At 46.6% G+C, this 15,983-nt stretch overlaps 1 protein-coding gene across 3 annotated transcripts in view; it reads right to left on the bottom strand.

Annotated features, from left to right (window-relative positions):
- LOC126528139 (uncharacterized) overlaps window positions 1-15,010 on the bottom strand; it is a 30,211-nt gene extending 15,201 nt beyond the window's left edge. Inside the window, exons 1-3 of one of the 3 annotated variants that reach the window (XM_055069143.2) lie at window positions 14,831-15,010; window positions 9,216-9,502; window positions 7,270-7,429 (exon numbers count right to left, since the gene is read on the bottom strand). In XM_055069143.2, the coding sequence (XP_054925118.1) occupies window positions 7,270-7,429; window positions 9,216-9,497 (442 nt within the window). In that variant the 5' untranslated portion in view covers window positions 9,498-9,502; window positions 14,831-15,010. Of the gene's footprint in view, window positions 1-7,269; window positions 7,430-9,215; window positions 9,503-12,723; window positions 13,628-13,822; window positions 14,119-14,830 lie in introns of those variants that run through there. The other 2 variants (XM_050175999.3, XM_055069144.2) reach the window with 2 other exon arrangements.
- Between the last annotated feature and the right edge of the window lie 973 nt (window positions 15,011-15,983).

Consider the following 15,983-nt stretch of genomic DNA (forward strand, 5'->3'; position numbering starts at 1 on the left):
CTTGGGAACTTCTCTTGTAGTGCCCTACAATTGCTCGGGCCTTGACACACAGCTGCTCAAAATTCTGAGTGTCCTTCTTTGCACACTGGATGCACAATTGTAACGTATGCGCGAAGCACTGTATACTTGTCCATCCCGTTCGCGATGCGGCGCCCAGGAAGTTTCTGGCATTGTCAGTGACAATGAAAACTGGAACATCTTGAGGCAGTCCCCACTCCTTTGCCAAGTCAAGGAGGATGCGCTTCAGGTTGTCAGATGTATGGCCTTCCGGCATGTGTCGGCATGCAAGGTGATAATTGTGAAGCCGGAACTCTTTATCAACGAGATGGCATGTAAATGAGACGTAGCTATCCCCGGGCCTAGACGTCCACCCGTCGGTCGTCACCGAGTAGCATGGGGTCCCGTCAGCGAAGTGATTGCGCAGCTCACTTTTGATCCGTTCTTTTTCTTTGGCGTAAAGTTCTGGCACGACACTCCGAGAAAACGTAGTCCTCGATGGGACCTTGTACTCGGGCACTGCTGTGTGCATCAAAGACAAAAAGCCTGGCTCCTCAACGATGGAATAAGAGTGCAAGCCAGTGGCCAGGAACTGCGCAACCTTCGTTGTTAACGTTTTTGCGCGCTGACTGTCACCTTTCAACGTCGGCTTGAAGTAGCTACAGCTAGCAGCACTTGCGTCCGCCTTGTTGGTGCCCGTCGTCTTTTTCGGGCCTGCAGGCTTTTTTGAGCTTTCGGCAGCACGGAGCTTCTCGAACTGCTTGAATGGATCAGGGTGACGCTTTAGGTGATTGACGAGGGTGGTTGTAGTGCCCGTGGGCGTCTTAAGGCGCATCTTGCACGTGCGGCACGTCGCGTCACTGGCTCCGCGATCGAAGAACTCCCAGATGGCACTCCGGAACACCCGCTGCGCCGATTCGTTCATGGTTTGGCTACTTCGGCTGTGCGCGCAATCGAGCAAAATGAACAACTAACGCGTGACTGAACTTGATAACTCGAAGCGACGTACACATCCAGCGACCACGTTTGTACGCGCAAGCCTAAAAAAAAGAAGCTATAGAAAGCACATGGTTGCTTCACCAAATACCTGCTACCGCTAAGACAAACTTTTTTTTTTATTTGTCGGTGTTAAGGCGATTTATGTTATATCTTACAATCACAAGGTATAATATGTACTTTTAGGTAGATAAATACCTACGGATATTACGATGACGTTACAGTTACGTTACATTTAGTGCCAAAAATGCAATAGCAAACGCTTTCTTTAAAACTTCCGAAGAGCCATCGCTATCGTTATCAATATTGTTTACGTTCGTGAATTCGTATGCTAGGTTCAAAGCTCGGTCACGGCCTTGTTTCTTTCAAGCGGTCTCCGTCAGCAAAGTAGCATGAAAATGCTCTACCCAGGGTAGATATAGAAAGACAAACTTGCAAAAAATGTACGCGTACCGATATTATTAAACTTCGAAAGACTTCGAAAATATTCGAAGTTTTCGAATAGCCCTATTCGAATCGAAGGTCGAATCGAATATGACATTATTCGCTTCGGTATTCGAAAGTTTCGAATATTCGCACAGCCCTACACATAACCTGTCAAGCAGTGCACATCAAATAAACTAGTTCGCAAGAAGGAGTGGCTCATGCATTCCAAATCTCACAGGGACACATAAGGCAAACACTAATTTAAGGGGAGACGCTCCTCAGAATCCTTTTTTTTTAAATATTAATGCTAGACAAATGAAAATTGTACCACTTATATAGCTTGATATCCTCATTCCAAATCTGTTTTTCGTTTTAGGATAGCTTGATGCTTTCATGTCCTAAGTGCCATGCATAAGTGAAATATAGTGCATGTTTGTGCAGCTACTGGACCTAGCAGTTGGCATGATATAGCAGTGCAAAATGGCTTTTCTTGTCCCTAACACTCCACTGAGTGCTAATAACCAAGATAATGCAATTCCCTTGACAGGCAACATTTTGAGAGAATTTCATATCTGATGCTTTGTTTTCAGTGACTGGTACCCAAGGGTATTGAACATTTACATTCTTAAAAATAAACTGGTTGCACTAAAATCTAGATCAGTGCATTCTACACATCTTAAAGATGATGCACACCAAATTTGGTCTTGATTGGACCACAATAAGTACATCAAATGTCGTGCACAAAAGCCATGTTTGGCCAAAAATATGAAGCTGAGAAAAACACGATTGAAAGTTATAAAAGTTCTTTATTTGTGTTTTAGCGCTGAAATCTATATAAAAATTGCACATAATGCAGGCCAGGGTATCTAGATCCAGTGCACTACTTTAGAATTCACCTGCGCCATATGTTGTTCTCTCATAGAGTCTTCGTGAGCACTATGCTGACCCACTTCCTGCACTGTTACTTTCCGAGCCAACTCCAAGTTCAGCCACTGCTTTTGTAGCAGCGAGGTGCACTTTCTTTATTATGGCGGTGAACGATTTATGGTGCATCGATTTTGGTAAACCAAGAACTGCACAAAATCGGACGAGTTGATTGTGTACAGCTCTAAATGCGCGCGCCGCAACCACTGCCTTGATATTCACGGCGAAACTCTCTCTTGGGCTGGCCGAAGGGCGCGCTCCACCGTTAGCGTCGTCTGCCAGAGATGCACGCCGCGACGAATGCGTTGACGAGATAATGGACGTGGTACACGCTGCATTGTTGCAACACAACCCCAAAAACGACGCGAGTCGTTTCCGTTTTTTGGCCAACTCGCGGATAAAAAGGTCGCGCCGTCCGCACGCCGGATATGCCGCGGCGCTCACGTTCCCGACGCCGATCTCGCAGATAAAGGCGCTTGCCGTCTCCTCGCCGCTGCTATCTTGATTGTCGAAGATTATCTACTTTTTCTCCGATGCGCTGACGAATTCGTCTGCGCTGTCAACGAAACTTGAGCGGCCGGCCGGCTCTGAACCGTCGAAAGCGTCGCCGTCACCTAGGTTAGGCTTAGCTGCCGCGGAGGTCTTCATTGCACGCCGCTTGACTTTGCGGCGAGTCCCCTTGAACTTGTGCTTCGACCGATACTTTCTAGATCGAAAATCGCGTTTCTTCACGGGATCCATCGAAACAAGGAGCAGAAAAATGCCTGAAAGCCTGGGAACACGTCGAGAGAGCGGCGCGTCGCAGAAAGAGCAGACAACTTGCGGCCGCGTCGCGCGCTAGCAGCCAATGGCGTGGCCGGAATCGCACCACGTGATTTAGAAATCCAGCGAAAGCGCTCGGTTTTGGCGGTGAAATGTTTTTATTATTACTTCCCGGGGAGATTGTGACGCGGCAAAGCCAACCTCCGAGAGAAAAAGCGTAGGCCTACTGCCTTGCACAAGCCCAATAGCTTGCGACGCCGCGATTTGACGCATCACGCGCTGGAAAATGGGCCAGCTTTGCACCTTTTCTCGCCACCTCGGGTGCTTTCACCGAGTTTATTTATAATTTCCCAATCATTTACGGCTCTGATTTCTTTATATGTGAAAGAGGAGGGATCAATCTTGCTGAAACAGTCAAAAACATAAAACTGACTTTTCTGATGAAAATCGCCGTTTTTCGACCCGCGTCTCCCCTTAACCTCACAGTTATACATCACCCTTGTAGAGCCCTCATTACAACTAAACTAATCTGATAGTCACAGATCACTGCTCCAGAAACCTCATGACTATGTTATGCTGACCGACCACTGAATCAGTGTGACAGCTACAGATTACCCTTCTAAAAATTCCCTGACTTTAATGCCGAGAGACAACATAGGCACTGAAAAAAAAATTGTGAACAGGGGGAGCAGACCATTCTTTCACAGTTCCAACCACTCTTCACAAATTGGGTAACTTGCACAGGACAAAAGCGCAGCTAGCAGGCTCACAATTCTTGCTCAGTCAAGCCATTTCCTTTGAGGTGGAGGCCTTTGCAAAGAGGGTGCCATGTCCACGCAAACAGTAAAGTCCCTGCATAAAACTAAACGGTAGTGACATTCCTCCTCACCCAGCCTCCCGTTCTCCTAACCTTCTCGCAGCTCGCTCTTTTTCTCATAGCTTGCCCTCGCAGTTTGGTCGTTCACTTGGAAGCCACCCATAGAGTTACACGAGGAGAGACATTAAATCTTGTTGTCGGGTGTTAGTGGATGAATTTTTACCGTATTTAAGGCTTCATTATTGTGTGCTATGCTAGGAGCGATGACGAAATGCTATGAAACTGGCAGAAGTAGATGTATTTTGTGCTTTTTCGGCACATAACTATGAGCTTGTTTTGTGGCTTTGGGTTGGCTGCCTGCCTTCAGTTAGAAGAAGGCTTTTGAGGCTAGTCTGGTGGAAAAATTCCTTTTAGTGTCAAGTGCTAGCACAAAGATTAAAATTCTTTGTCTCGCCATAACGTATACACAATGTACACGATCTTTATATACATGCCAGAGCTTCGTCGGAGTGTTGTGTTGTTCACGGCCATGAATTGTTCTCGTAAGCAAAAAAACGGTCGCGGCTTGCACAAATCAGCCCACTTCGCAAGTTACAGTCGCCAACCGTTTATTCGGACCTCACGGGTACTGCGGAAATGTCCGAATAGACAGGTGTCCGAAAAAACACATTAAGAAAAAAAATGAAATCCTTTATTTCCACGCACTTATTCGGGCTCGGCAGTAGGCTTGAAGAAATCGTGAATGCACCGTTGCACGCTGTTCCGTTTACGCGCAATCAGATAAGCCTGAATCTTGGAGAGGGTCGTACGGTCACTGTTGGCGGCTGAATTCACAGTCACTGCTTGTACACGCTCCGCATGCGACGGCAGTGTAGCACATGGTGCGTCATCTTAAGACTCAGAGTCATCGTCCGACGGTGCAGCAGAAACCTGACGAATGATCTCGCCGTCGTCGAGTTCTGCGCATGTCAGTACAGCAGTGTCGGCACCTGTGAAACTGTCAAATGAGACTGTGTCCGGAATCGCAATGCAACCACTGTGCAGGTCTCGGCAGAACATTTTCCGCGTCAGTAGGGAGCACATGGGAAGGCGACAAATCTTAGGCCTTCCAGCACCCAGCGTATTCTGCGCGGGCCCTGTCGGCGCTATTAGCCACTTGACGCGATGTTTCCGTATGCCGCGTTGGATCACCTGAACCTCGACACAGCCCACAAAGCAATCACCACCATGCCGACACCAGTCGCACAAACAAAAAAACGTGGCCTACTCGCAGCGTTGTGCGCGAAGAAACAAATCAGCTGCTGCATTGTCTCGACATGGCTTACTAAGCTGAAACCGGAACTGCTGTAGAGCCACTCTATCGAACCAGGCAGAAACGATGATGATGAGCGGCGATGTGCAGTAGTGCCACTTTGTGGGGCAGCAAGGAGGCTCCGTTCAAAACAAAAATGGCGTTCAGCAAGTCGAACCATGCACCGGTCAGAGTCGGTACATGGTGCTCTCGATCAGGTTGGCTCAAGGAGTGTCCGAAAAATCAGACGAGAGGTTGCAAGGTGTCCGAATTTTCGGCAGTTGTTATACATTATGGTCTATGGGGAGAATGGCGGTGCCGCAAAGCAGACCGAATAATCGAGCATGTCAGAATTTTTGGAGTCGGGAAAATCAGTCGGCGACTGTATTTCTATTGCATTGATCAGGTTCTTTATTTGGCTTTCTAACAACACTTGCCCGGCGTGAAAGGGCTACGATGAAGGTTTTGCTTGTACACGGCAAAGGCGATGTGCTTTCATGTGTGCAGCACTATGTAGCTGCTGATTCAACAACTCGGATACTTTTCCGCTGCTCGAAGTGCGTACATGTGTATTTGCGTGTACCCAATCGACTGCCTTGTGTCCAGCTTGTGCAGCTTCGCAATTTAATCATCTTAGTACCATGATGACTGAATGCAAAGCGCGTGACATATTCGCCTTAATAACGCGAGCATCATGTAGAAACGTGCGCAATCAATGCGGAGCATCTCAGCTATTCTCGCCGTTTCATCGTGACACTGGCATCTCATTGAGCAGTGAAACTGGTCCTACGCTTTTATGACAAACTGGCACCACTGGCTCTCAAGCACAAAAATCCCAGTGGAACCTGTACTTCATTTGTGAACAAAGCACATGCAAGGACGAAAGTTGCACATAAATATGGTTTCCATCAATAAGAGCTTTCCCCCTTTGGGCAGTTCCAAGTCAATATGAGTCAACAAACACGTGCACCACTTTATCCTGCCGAGATGACGAAGCGGACAAAGCCTACAGCTAAGCACTCTTGGTACTACAACAATAACACGTGTTACGTTTCTCGCACGATATATGACAGAACACAACCTACGCACACCATAGGTTCATACACCTGTTGACGATAGCGCAATCAGGAAAACAAATCTGAATAAGCGCTGAGAATAGCACGCATGCGTAAGCTAACCCATTCCTGAGCTCTGTACCTCGTCAACAAAGAAAAAAAAAGCTCCGTTCACACACATTTGCACCTCCAGTACTCTTAAAATCAATCCCTAACGTAAAACAAAAACTGAGTTCTTCAATGATGCGGTTAGTCACAAAACTTAGCCAGAACATCCGAAATCCCTTGCGGAAGCCTTGCCACGGAAACTCGACGGCCAACTGTTATGGTGGCAAGTGTGCAGAGACGTGGAAAAAAGGTAAAAATAGAGAAAAGCGCGAAAAATACCATATGACGGCGCTCAGCCAATTAGGAGACACAGACCTTCTCTCCTGCCTCCTTGCAGCAGCGGTGGCGGCAAAATAAAAGTATGTCGCTACCTTTTAGTTTTATTCAGGGACCTTAGCAAATAGCACTGACAGAACTTACTTCTCACTGCATAAACTGCCATTTTATTTCGTGTTTAAATACTTCACTCCTTTTTATCCACAGCTGACTATAGCTTAACACCCATAAATGAGACTTTACTTGTGTCAGGAGTTCACAACAAATTTTTGTGGGGGCAGTAGCAATTCTGTTCTTTTTTGACACTGTGCAGGGATGTCCCCTGTTTGGTTACTCTTGTGGAAGGCTGAATGCAAGGGTCATGACAAGGAGAAACTTTGCTGCATTCGACAATCATGTCACAGCTCGCCACATCATCAATCTCTCTTGAATATGAGGGCCACGATCTTGATAAATGCAATGGTTTGGACATCTTAAGAACTGTTTACTGTTTGTTGTTATTCTCCCTTCAACTTTTAACCTGCGTTGTCCAGACCTGGTGCACAAAAACATGACTAGGGGAAAAAAAGGAAAAGAGCTAGTGCTACGAGTAGCTAAGACAGAGGAAAAGAACTGACTTGCGATGTCCTTGATCCGGTAGATGCGGTGTGGAGCAGCACCATCGTTGATGCGACGAACGTTGGGCAGCTTGCGAAATGCGGCCCGCACGCGCTGCTTGGCTTTGGACAGTCGGTTGGGGTCCCGGTCGTCCCATTTGCGTTTCAGGATGGACCAGTCCTGCAAGAGGATTGCCAGTGAGCACACACTGTGAGCGAGCAGCTCGGCAGCTAACAGGACAAAAGATGTTTTAATTGGTTGATTCGGTTTGTTTCCGAGCAACACACAGGCTACAAGGGATTCGACAGGGGAAGAGCGCCGGATTAGTGGTATGTTTGTCTGGTTCCTACCACGTTCCAATTGAAATCGCAACTATGCAAAAGCCTTTCAAGATCAAGGCTAGAGAAAGCCTGCCTAAGGCAAATGTTCAGCACAATTATAGATCCAGTATGGATAAAAAAAAAGACAGGTCACTTGATTTCCATACCACAACGATGCACTTCGTCAAAGCTATGCCCACAAATTTCCTAGTTATCAGTGCTCGTGAAAGAACTATGTGAAACGATCATGGCCATGTCGTTAACAGTGACAATTATGGCAGTAACATCTATGTGACCTTTATACAGGTCAAATACTACGTTGCCGTGCCTTGATCCACTTCAAAACTCTGCAGGGTACTGATTTGTCCAAAAGCTGTGAGAAATGGAGGCAGTGAGTTCAGATTTGCATGAAAGAGCTCAGCTGCTCCGACATGTACAGCCTTCCTACAATTGATCTGTGCTGCTATTCACCTGGTGCGAAACAGACTAAACGTTGCTAAAATGGCAACACTGGTGCCATGCTGGTATGAGGAGAGCCAAACTGCAGCATAAACAACAAGACCACATGGCGGCAGTTTATTACACTGTCTGATGGACAGCCCATGGCTGTGGCTACTCCAGTGACTTCCACAATGATGACAACAGCATGCTTTAGGTTTCAGTTCCATTTTCGCTAGTGAGTTGGCATCAGTGGATCAAAGCTTTCACTGTGCTTATTTGGCATAGGCTCAGTGTGCAATTTTCTGCTAGAATGCCATTCTGGAACAAGACGGTGCGAAGGACTGCTCTTGGCAAAACAGGACCCTCCTGATAATTCGCAAGCGCACCTCTCCACACTGCATATTTGCCCAACTAATGGTGGTACTGGTCATCATTCAAATGAAAACAAAGTGATAGCTTCACATGCTGGAGCTGGTCTCATGCGCACGGTTTCATCATGATGGCTACGCCTACATTTTCCGCATCGCAACACAGGCAAACTGAGCTTGTACGTGCTCTTTACAAAGTTTACTACGCTGCCATTAGGTGGGCAAACTGCCTCACAGGAAGGCTACATTTACAATTAAGAAAAGGGTGTACTGGCTCAGCTGTTCTGATGGCATCATTTGGGAGGTTGCGCCAGCAATATGGCAAATCAGGGGACAAAAGGGAAAGAAGAAGGAAAGAAATGTGGGAAATATGGCAAGCCTAATGATAAGCGACACCAAAGTCAAGCTATGTGCAATCCTTGACTACTACCTTGAGTTCTTTAATGTTCACCCAATCAATATACACAAGCATTTTTGCATGGCTGCAAGCAAATGTGTCTAACGCATCTCCTAAAGCTTCTGCAACCAGCAGTCACAACACACCACTTTTGATTGCGACCAAAACATACATCACATACTGGATGCACAAATGTGTACAAATAATATGTCAAGTTGTAGCTGCAAAATGTAAAGGAGTTATTCTGTAGAAGACTCCAACAACTGCCCTACTCGCGTAACTTTCCACGGCATTGCGTGCCAAGTGTGAAACGAAGTGCAACTATAACGATGTTGACCTCTAAAAACACTTTGCCCACAGTTCTATACAGAAAATCGGAGAAAGCCCTGTCCCTCAGCAGCAAGGAGCTGAGCATTCAAGAAGGGCAAGAAATGGCTTACCCGAAAGACGTTGGGCCCCTCGCGGTTGAAGCTCTTGCTGCCCTGGTGGGTCCAGCGGATGAGGAAGACACCCCGGCGGCGGTTCAACCACTGCAGGTCATCGCCATAGCAACGACTGTCCAGGCACGGAACCAGAAAGTCCCGCACCAGCAGGCAGTTGCGGGGGCTCCACGCTCCGTTTGCACCACGGCGCTTCCCGCCGCCGCCACTCTTGCTTGTGGTGCCACCTCCCACAGCGGCCCCATCCCAGTTTCGAGCCGCTTCGTCTTCAGATCCAACCATGCTGCCTGTAACAGCGGCCAGCAACAAATCCCTCGGACTTGAATGGTTTTTCGAACTTGACCCTATCTGTTCAAGTGGCTCCTGTCGGAACCACTCATTCTTAAGTTTACCCCGAGCACACACATTTCGTGGGATACAGACACACTCTACAATGATGCTTTACCTTGACACACTGCACGCAAGGAAACATGAAACAGTGCAAACTGACAAGCAATGTTGTTTTCAGATCACAGTGACTTTTTCCGCGACTTCACCGCTGCCAATATCGCCTGCTTTGGGACCTTGTCTGAATAAAGCTGCTTGAAAGAGGTGTCCCTCTGATGTCCTTTCGCAGTCAGAAGATTTCCAAGGGTAGGAGACTGACGAGTTAAACTCTGTCACAAAATAAATCTATTTTTCTTAAAACTCGGTGAAACACTTGTAAAATCATAAACAATCCCAACCCTGTAAATGATATGAAAAATTTAGGAGAGTTGGCAGGTATGAAAGACAAAAAAACCATGGAAAATCAGAGTGCCAGCAACGCCAATCATGTGATCGATGTTGACTTGGCACCGTGTGTAATCTCTGAAACTCTGGCTCTCTGAAACTTAGAAACAATGCACACGCTGCTGCATGCCGAGATAAGGCACCTGAGCTGTCTTTGGAGCCTGCCACTTAAGGTGTCTAAAGTGTCTCGGGCACGAAATGAAAACAAAAATTAAAAATTTCTGCCCATTCCTCACAGAACTGCGATTTGATTTAACGTATTTGCACAGTTCTAATGCATACCTTTTATTTTATTAATCCTGCGTTAATATTTGCATGCACGTCACAATCGTAACTAATTCTACTCAACATCGAAAACAAGACTGCTTCTTACTACAGAAAAAAGCCCAATACAATTTAGCTAGCCTCACTGCCATCGAACAGATGTTTCTTTAATGCTGTGGTTAGCGGTCACCACATTCCAGTTTGCCGTACATGTGGTATTTGTAATGCATTAGATGGAACTGAAGATGACTTTCTGTGGTTGGTAGGCAACGAAAAGGAGGTGCCGTCGGACTCCGATAGCGACTAGCCACTAAGATTCAGCTGTGTGCATGTCTGTGTGCCTTTGTATGTTCCACAAAGTTGTTTCAACACAGTAGGCATTGACTTGGGTTTCGTTACTTGATGTGCGCGGTGGAATCGGCACCAAGTTATTTTCATATGTGGCCAGTAATATAACCACACGTTGCAATCGGGGGCACGGTAGAATCGTGCAAATACGGCGAATGTCTGAAGCACCACAAGCTCCCTGCAGCATACTGAATTTATGTCAGACACTCGCATGTAGTGAAAGAAGTGCTTTGGAAATGTCATTCTTACTCTTTCTTTCCTCGTTCAAGTTGCACAATATATAAATTTGTTACTTAACAAAATCTGAACCAGAAAAGGTTACGCATTCCATTTTCTAAGCCCTCTCCCGTCCAACGCCAAAATGCAACAGAGATTTGTTTGATTCCATTATGATGGAAAGTGCATCTGTGCCATTTTTGCATCTGAGTGCAGACATCTCTGTCCACCTCCACCATTGAGAAAAGCTAGCTAACCAATCAAGCAGCACCTTGCTTACAATTGGCTTGTATTATTACATTGCTTTTTTTGTAGGATTTAGGGTTCAAAAACTGCGGAGTGGATTATCAGAGACGAGCGTTCTTGCATTCTGCCCTTATCAAAATACCTCTACGACTCAAAGTTGCCAAAGCCAAACAAGTGCATCAGTGTGTTACAGCCAACCTCATAGCTTCCACTTTCAAAGTATCAATACAAATTCCAGATTGCATGATAGTGGGCAGAGAAATTTTACCACTAGATGTGCACATATGGACTTTCTGCCCTGTACCACTATAGTGGAAATTCGGGTTTGTTGGTGCTTCATCTCCTTCTGAAGAAGGCATATTATCAGCGTATCAGAAAGAGAGAAATTCAGTTTGGAGATATATGCAGGCATTCAGACTTCTGCAGTGCTGCATAGAGTGGATGGAACGGTACACATCAGACCGAGAACTACAAGCTAAGTGCTATTACCAATGCACACACACAAAAAGCAAGAGTTTAGTTTGCCATTTAGTAAATCTACATGTTAGGCAAATATGATGACGAATATCAGGCAAGAAGCACATCATTCACACTTTTAAGGGGTGCGTTCAAGCCTTGCTTGACCACTGGTCTATGACTTTTTCTATGACAAGTCTACGACTTTTTACCTGTGGCATCCCCAACATTTGTCATTCGAAAATGAAGCCTTGACTTTATCAAAACTGCACGTTCACAATGAGTCTGACTGTACACTCAGTGCATGCCACTAAGAATCGGTAGCTATACTCCAATATAGAAAAAACAGGACTAAACTGAAGAAAAAATATTCGAGAACTTATATCAATAACAAGAACAAATGTAGGTCAGGCTCACCACATTCTGGACACTACACTACATGGATAAGGTTGATTACCCACCACATTTGTGAGATATGAACAGATCAAGCATACACTGCAGTGTACGAACATGAAAAATAGAATAAATGGAAAGCTCTGAATCAAGCTTCTCAACTTAGACAGGCAAAAATCAATGCAATTCGAAATGAAAGAGCAAATGTGATCAGCAGGTACTGCAACAGTCAGCAGCACTGAGTAAGAAACCAAATATTGAAATGCGGTGTAAACAAGGGCAGCAGGTATTGTCAAATTTTTTCATGAGCAAGAATAGGTCACTAGTGTTCACATTGATGCCTGCAAATAATAGAACTCTTGCAAACAGTAACCTTAGCAAGTCGAAATGAGGATTGTTAGTAATGAATCTTAGCTCTGCATCTACAGATGCAGAGTTAAGATTAAAATGGTTCCACTTACAAAATTAGAACTTTCTTTACTAAATCTTCCCGTGCAACTACAACAAAAAGGTTACGCTGGCCCAGAGAGAAAATAGGAACACTCAGATGCGATGAAAGGAAACGAAGCTGCAGCTAAGGAATGCAACTGCTTCATTGCAAGTGCCGCTTGACAACGCACACGTGCGTTTTTTTTTTTTTTTTCAGAACTTTCGCATGCATGCACAAAGAACCACACGCTCACTACGACTAATTCGATTACGCAGCTTCGTAAAAGCAGCAGCAGCAGCATAAGTCTTTAAAAAAAAAAAAGAAAATGTCGCGCTTATGCTACCCTAAAAAAACTCGCAACAACATGTTAAGAGCAAACGGTACCTTGCAGGCACTCCAAAGAGCAGAGACGCAACCATCCAAAATTAACTTCACTTGTAAACTTGCACGAGCAATATACAATGCATATGATCGGCGGCGGCGTTAACAATGCCGCGAACAGTCAGCGTAACTACCCTGACAAGTCATTTCTACGGCTAGCACGGCTACCACGCCGTTTTATTAATTACGAACACAATTTAAACGCACCGCGCACGAAACCAAGTTATCGACGAAGCCGGGCGCGCGCCTCGGCTTCATCGGCGAAGGCGAAACCGGCCCTCGGCTTTCTTCCGCCGCTGTGTGACGGCCCCCGAAACAGCGCGCTCCAATCACGAACTAAACAAAGAACGCAGCCCTAAACAAGGCATCGCTTTCTTTTTCCAGGAATCGCGAAAACAGTGCGCCTGTATCTATGCCACTGTTATCGATGCCAGCCGTATCAGCGGCGTTTTGGAAGAAGGAATACCGATATGCCACCAAACGCCTTCCAAGGAAGGAACCCAGCAGACAAAAGATCAACACGGCGTCGCACTACCGGGACCGCTGTCAGCGAGCGGCCGCTGCACGGGCAACGACATTTTTTTTTTTTTTTTTCGCGTTTGAAACTACCAGAAGCCGCAGAACGAAAGTGGCGTTTCAACGACGGTGTTTGAAAACGCGAACCGCGAGGCATCCACGAACGCCGAGTTCGCGCGAAACCGGAGCGTCATTGTTGGCTGCGTAGTTAAAACGATCCGCCGCGGCGCCGGAGCCGTGTTTCGTTTCGTGAGCCTTCCCGCGCCGCCGACCAGTTTTCGAGGCGCATTTGGAGTCGCGGGCCCGTTCCGAACATAGTTTTGCCGGCGCATATACTGTCAACCAGCGAGCGGCACCCGCAACACCCGAAAGCTAAACAACCGCCACAGCGGCTGGCTTCTCCCCCGGCACCCAGAGGCCCGTTCAAAAGTTTAGGCGTGGGGCAGCACCCACGTGCTTTCGCGACAGAGCTACTTGGAAATGGAAACCGCGTTCACATCGCATCGTCCGGGTCTCGTGCGAGAATACCGTGGCCTTAAAACGCTCGTTTCGCGAGAAAAACTGTCAAAACGCGTCGCCAACATACCTGGCTTGCGGCCACAACAACGTGGTCCTAGCGAGCTCCTTTGTGCTGCGGCGGCCGGCGCCAAGATGGGCTTCGCACCAAACCGAAATGTCCCGGATTTCAACGTCGGTGGTTCTGCATGTTTCAGCTCGCTGCAGAAAAGGACTGGAACGTCGTTTTTACTGCTAACTTGCTTGGATCGCACAACGGAAACTAAACGCAACTACGCGCACGGATGGCTGTTTGCGCGCGGGTAAAAAAGCTGGCTGAGAGCGATTGATATCGATGCCAATGACTAAGCGCGGGCGCTCCAAGCGAAAGTGAGTCCACGAAATCCGAAACCAACCGTACCTTGTGGTGGCACGGGAAGCACTGACGTCGTTCGTTCGGCGTCGCAGTTTTGTTTCTCGGTCGTTGTGCGTGAGGAATCAAGATTTTGATAGGAAAGAAGCTGATTGCTGGCCCCACAGCGGCGCAGTTTATATCTTTACAATGCGCTATAATCACTCGACCTGCATGCAAACACTTAACCTGTGCAAAGATCAAATGAAAAGTTTAATTTCGCCGATACTGACATCGCTACGGCTGTAGCATAATTGAATGACTACAACGTTGGTGGCCTTCACAGCTCTATTAGATCAACGAACGGCCGATATGATCTCAATAGTATCACCAGTTGCTGTCGGTCTTCGTACCACTGCACAGAACTAAACTCACTCTAACACTACTATTTTTCGCAGCCGGTTCCATGCAATGCGTAATTGAAGAGAAACGCGAGAAAGCTCAGTTTTGTTGCAGTACTCCCACTTTCTGACACCTAATAGAATTGTTTTTCATTTCTTGTTTATATTCTTTCTTTTTAATGCCAGCGTGCGCAGCAAAATGTCGATATCAGCGCGAAGTGCATGAAAGTGTCTTCACCACTCGCTCTGATTCCACTGTAGATTTGTGCTGTTCCTTTATGCTGCAGTGTGCTGCGCTTAAGGAAAGCAGCTATCAGCGCGAAGATGCGCAGCAAGTTTCGCTTACCTATTTTTATCAGCTGATGGGTGGTCCAATGCAAGTACCGCGGTCGCTGCAGCGACGACTGTCGTTTGTGGAAGTGGCATTGCTGTCCAGAAAGCAGCGTTGTTTCTCTGTGCGCGAAGCGCACTTACATGCCGTGGCCACTCTGTGCTCCTTTTACTTTTTTGCGAAGTTTTCAAAGCGTAGGAAACGTCACCTCGAAATAACACCACCGTCTGACGTTTGGCCGTCAAAATAAGCGACGGTGCTCACCCTTATGCCGCGTAGTTCGGTCTCTGTGAGAGAAGAGATAGAACACGTGCGATTTTGTGCTACTTCTATTGTCTTAATCGTGGTGTCTGCTTCGACAAGTTATCAAGGAAGAACAGTCTAATATTAATAGGCTGCGCTTTCGAGCATACGTGCCTGCCGGCGTCTTGCGTAGGAGCACTTCTCGTCTTGTATCCTTGCTTGCCAAAACTTGCGATGCGCGGAGTAGGGAAGAAAGAAATTTTCGCGTGTGTTGGACTTGAAAAAACAGGAACGACGCACATTCTAACTAAACGCGTGTTCATGTGGTAAGAGCGTCTGTTCGGTGTGTGATGGTGCACGCACTAGCTGGGTCCGATACAGCTACCTTCAATAGTTTAGGACCGCTTGAACTACTAGCACCTACCGCATGCGAACACTGCACGCCGTGATGTGATTATACGTGTATTTTCATTACTGCGTTTGTGGAATTGCGGACACTTATTAGCCATCATCATTTAGCTGGCAAAGGCAGTCTAGCTGTCGTCATTGCAGTCGCAACACAGAAAGACAGTTGCCTCATACATTTGCGCACCGTTTGTTGCCTTGTCCGTGTTGACTATCTTGTGCATGCTGACTTGCACTCACTATGGACTTTATTAAGGCGCCCCGTGCAAAACCGTGTGATATTACATATTTGTGTGTGATGGTTTTTAAAGTCGCTGCGAAATTGTGTGCATTGACAGTGTCCATCTACTGGTTGTACTTCTGTAAACAAGGTGCAGAGAACAGGTGCGCAAGGCTTTCTTTGTGCAACTAGCTGCCACAGTCCAAAAAGCAGCTACACCTGCTGCAGTGACACGAGTGGAATCTACGATTACTTTGCATGCTGGCTTTTTCTGCTTCACTCTCTTCCCACATGCATCTT

This window comes from Dermacentor andersoni, chromosome 9 (assembly GCF_023375885.2).
Source record: "Dermacentor andersoni chromosome 9, qqDerAnde1_hic_scaffold, whole genome shotgun sequence".
Classification (NCBI taxonomy): Eukaryota; Metazoa; Arthropoda; class Arachnida; order Ixodida; family Ixodidae; genus Dermacentor; species Dermacentor andersoni.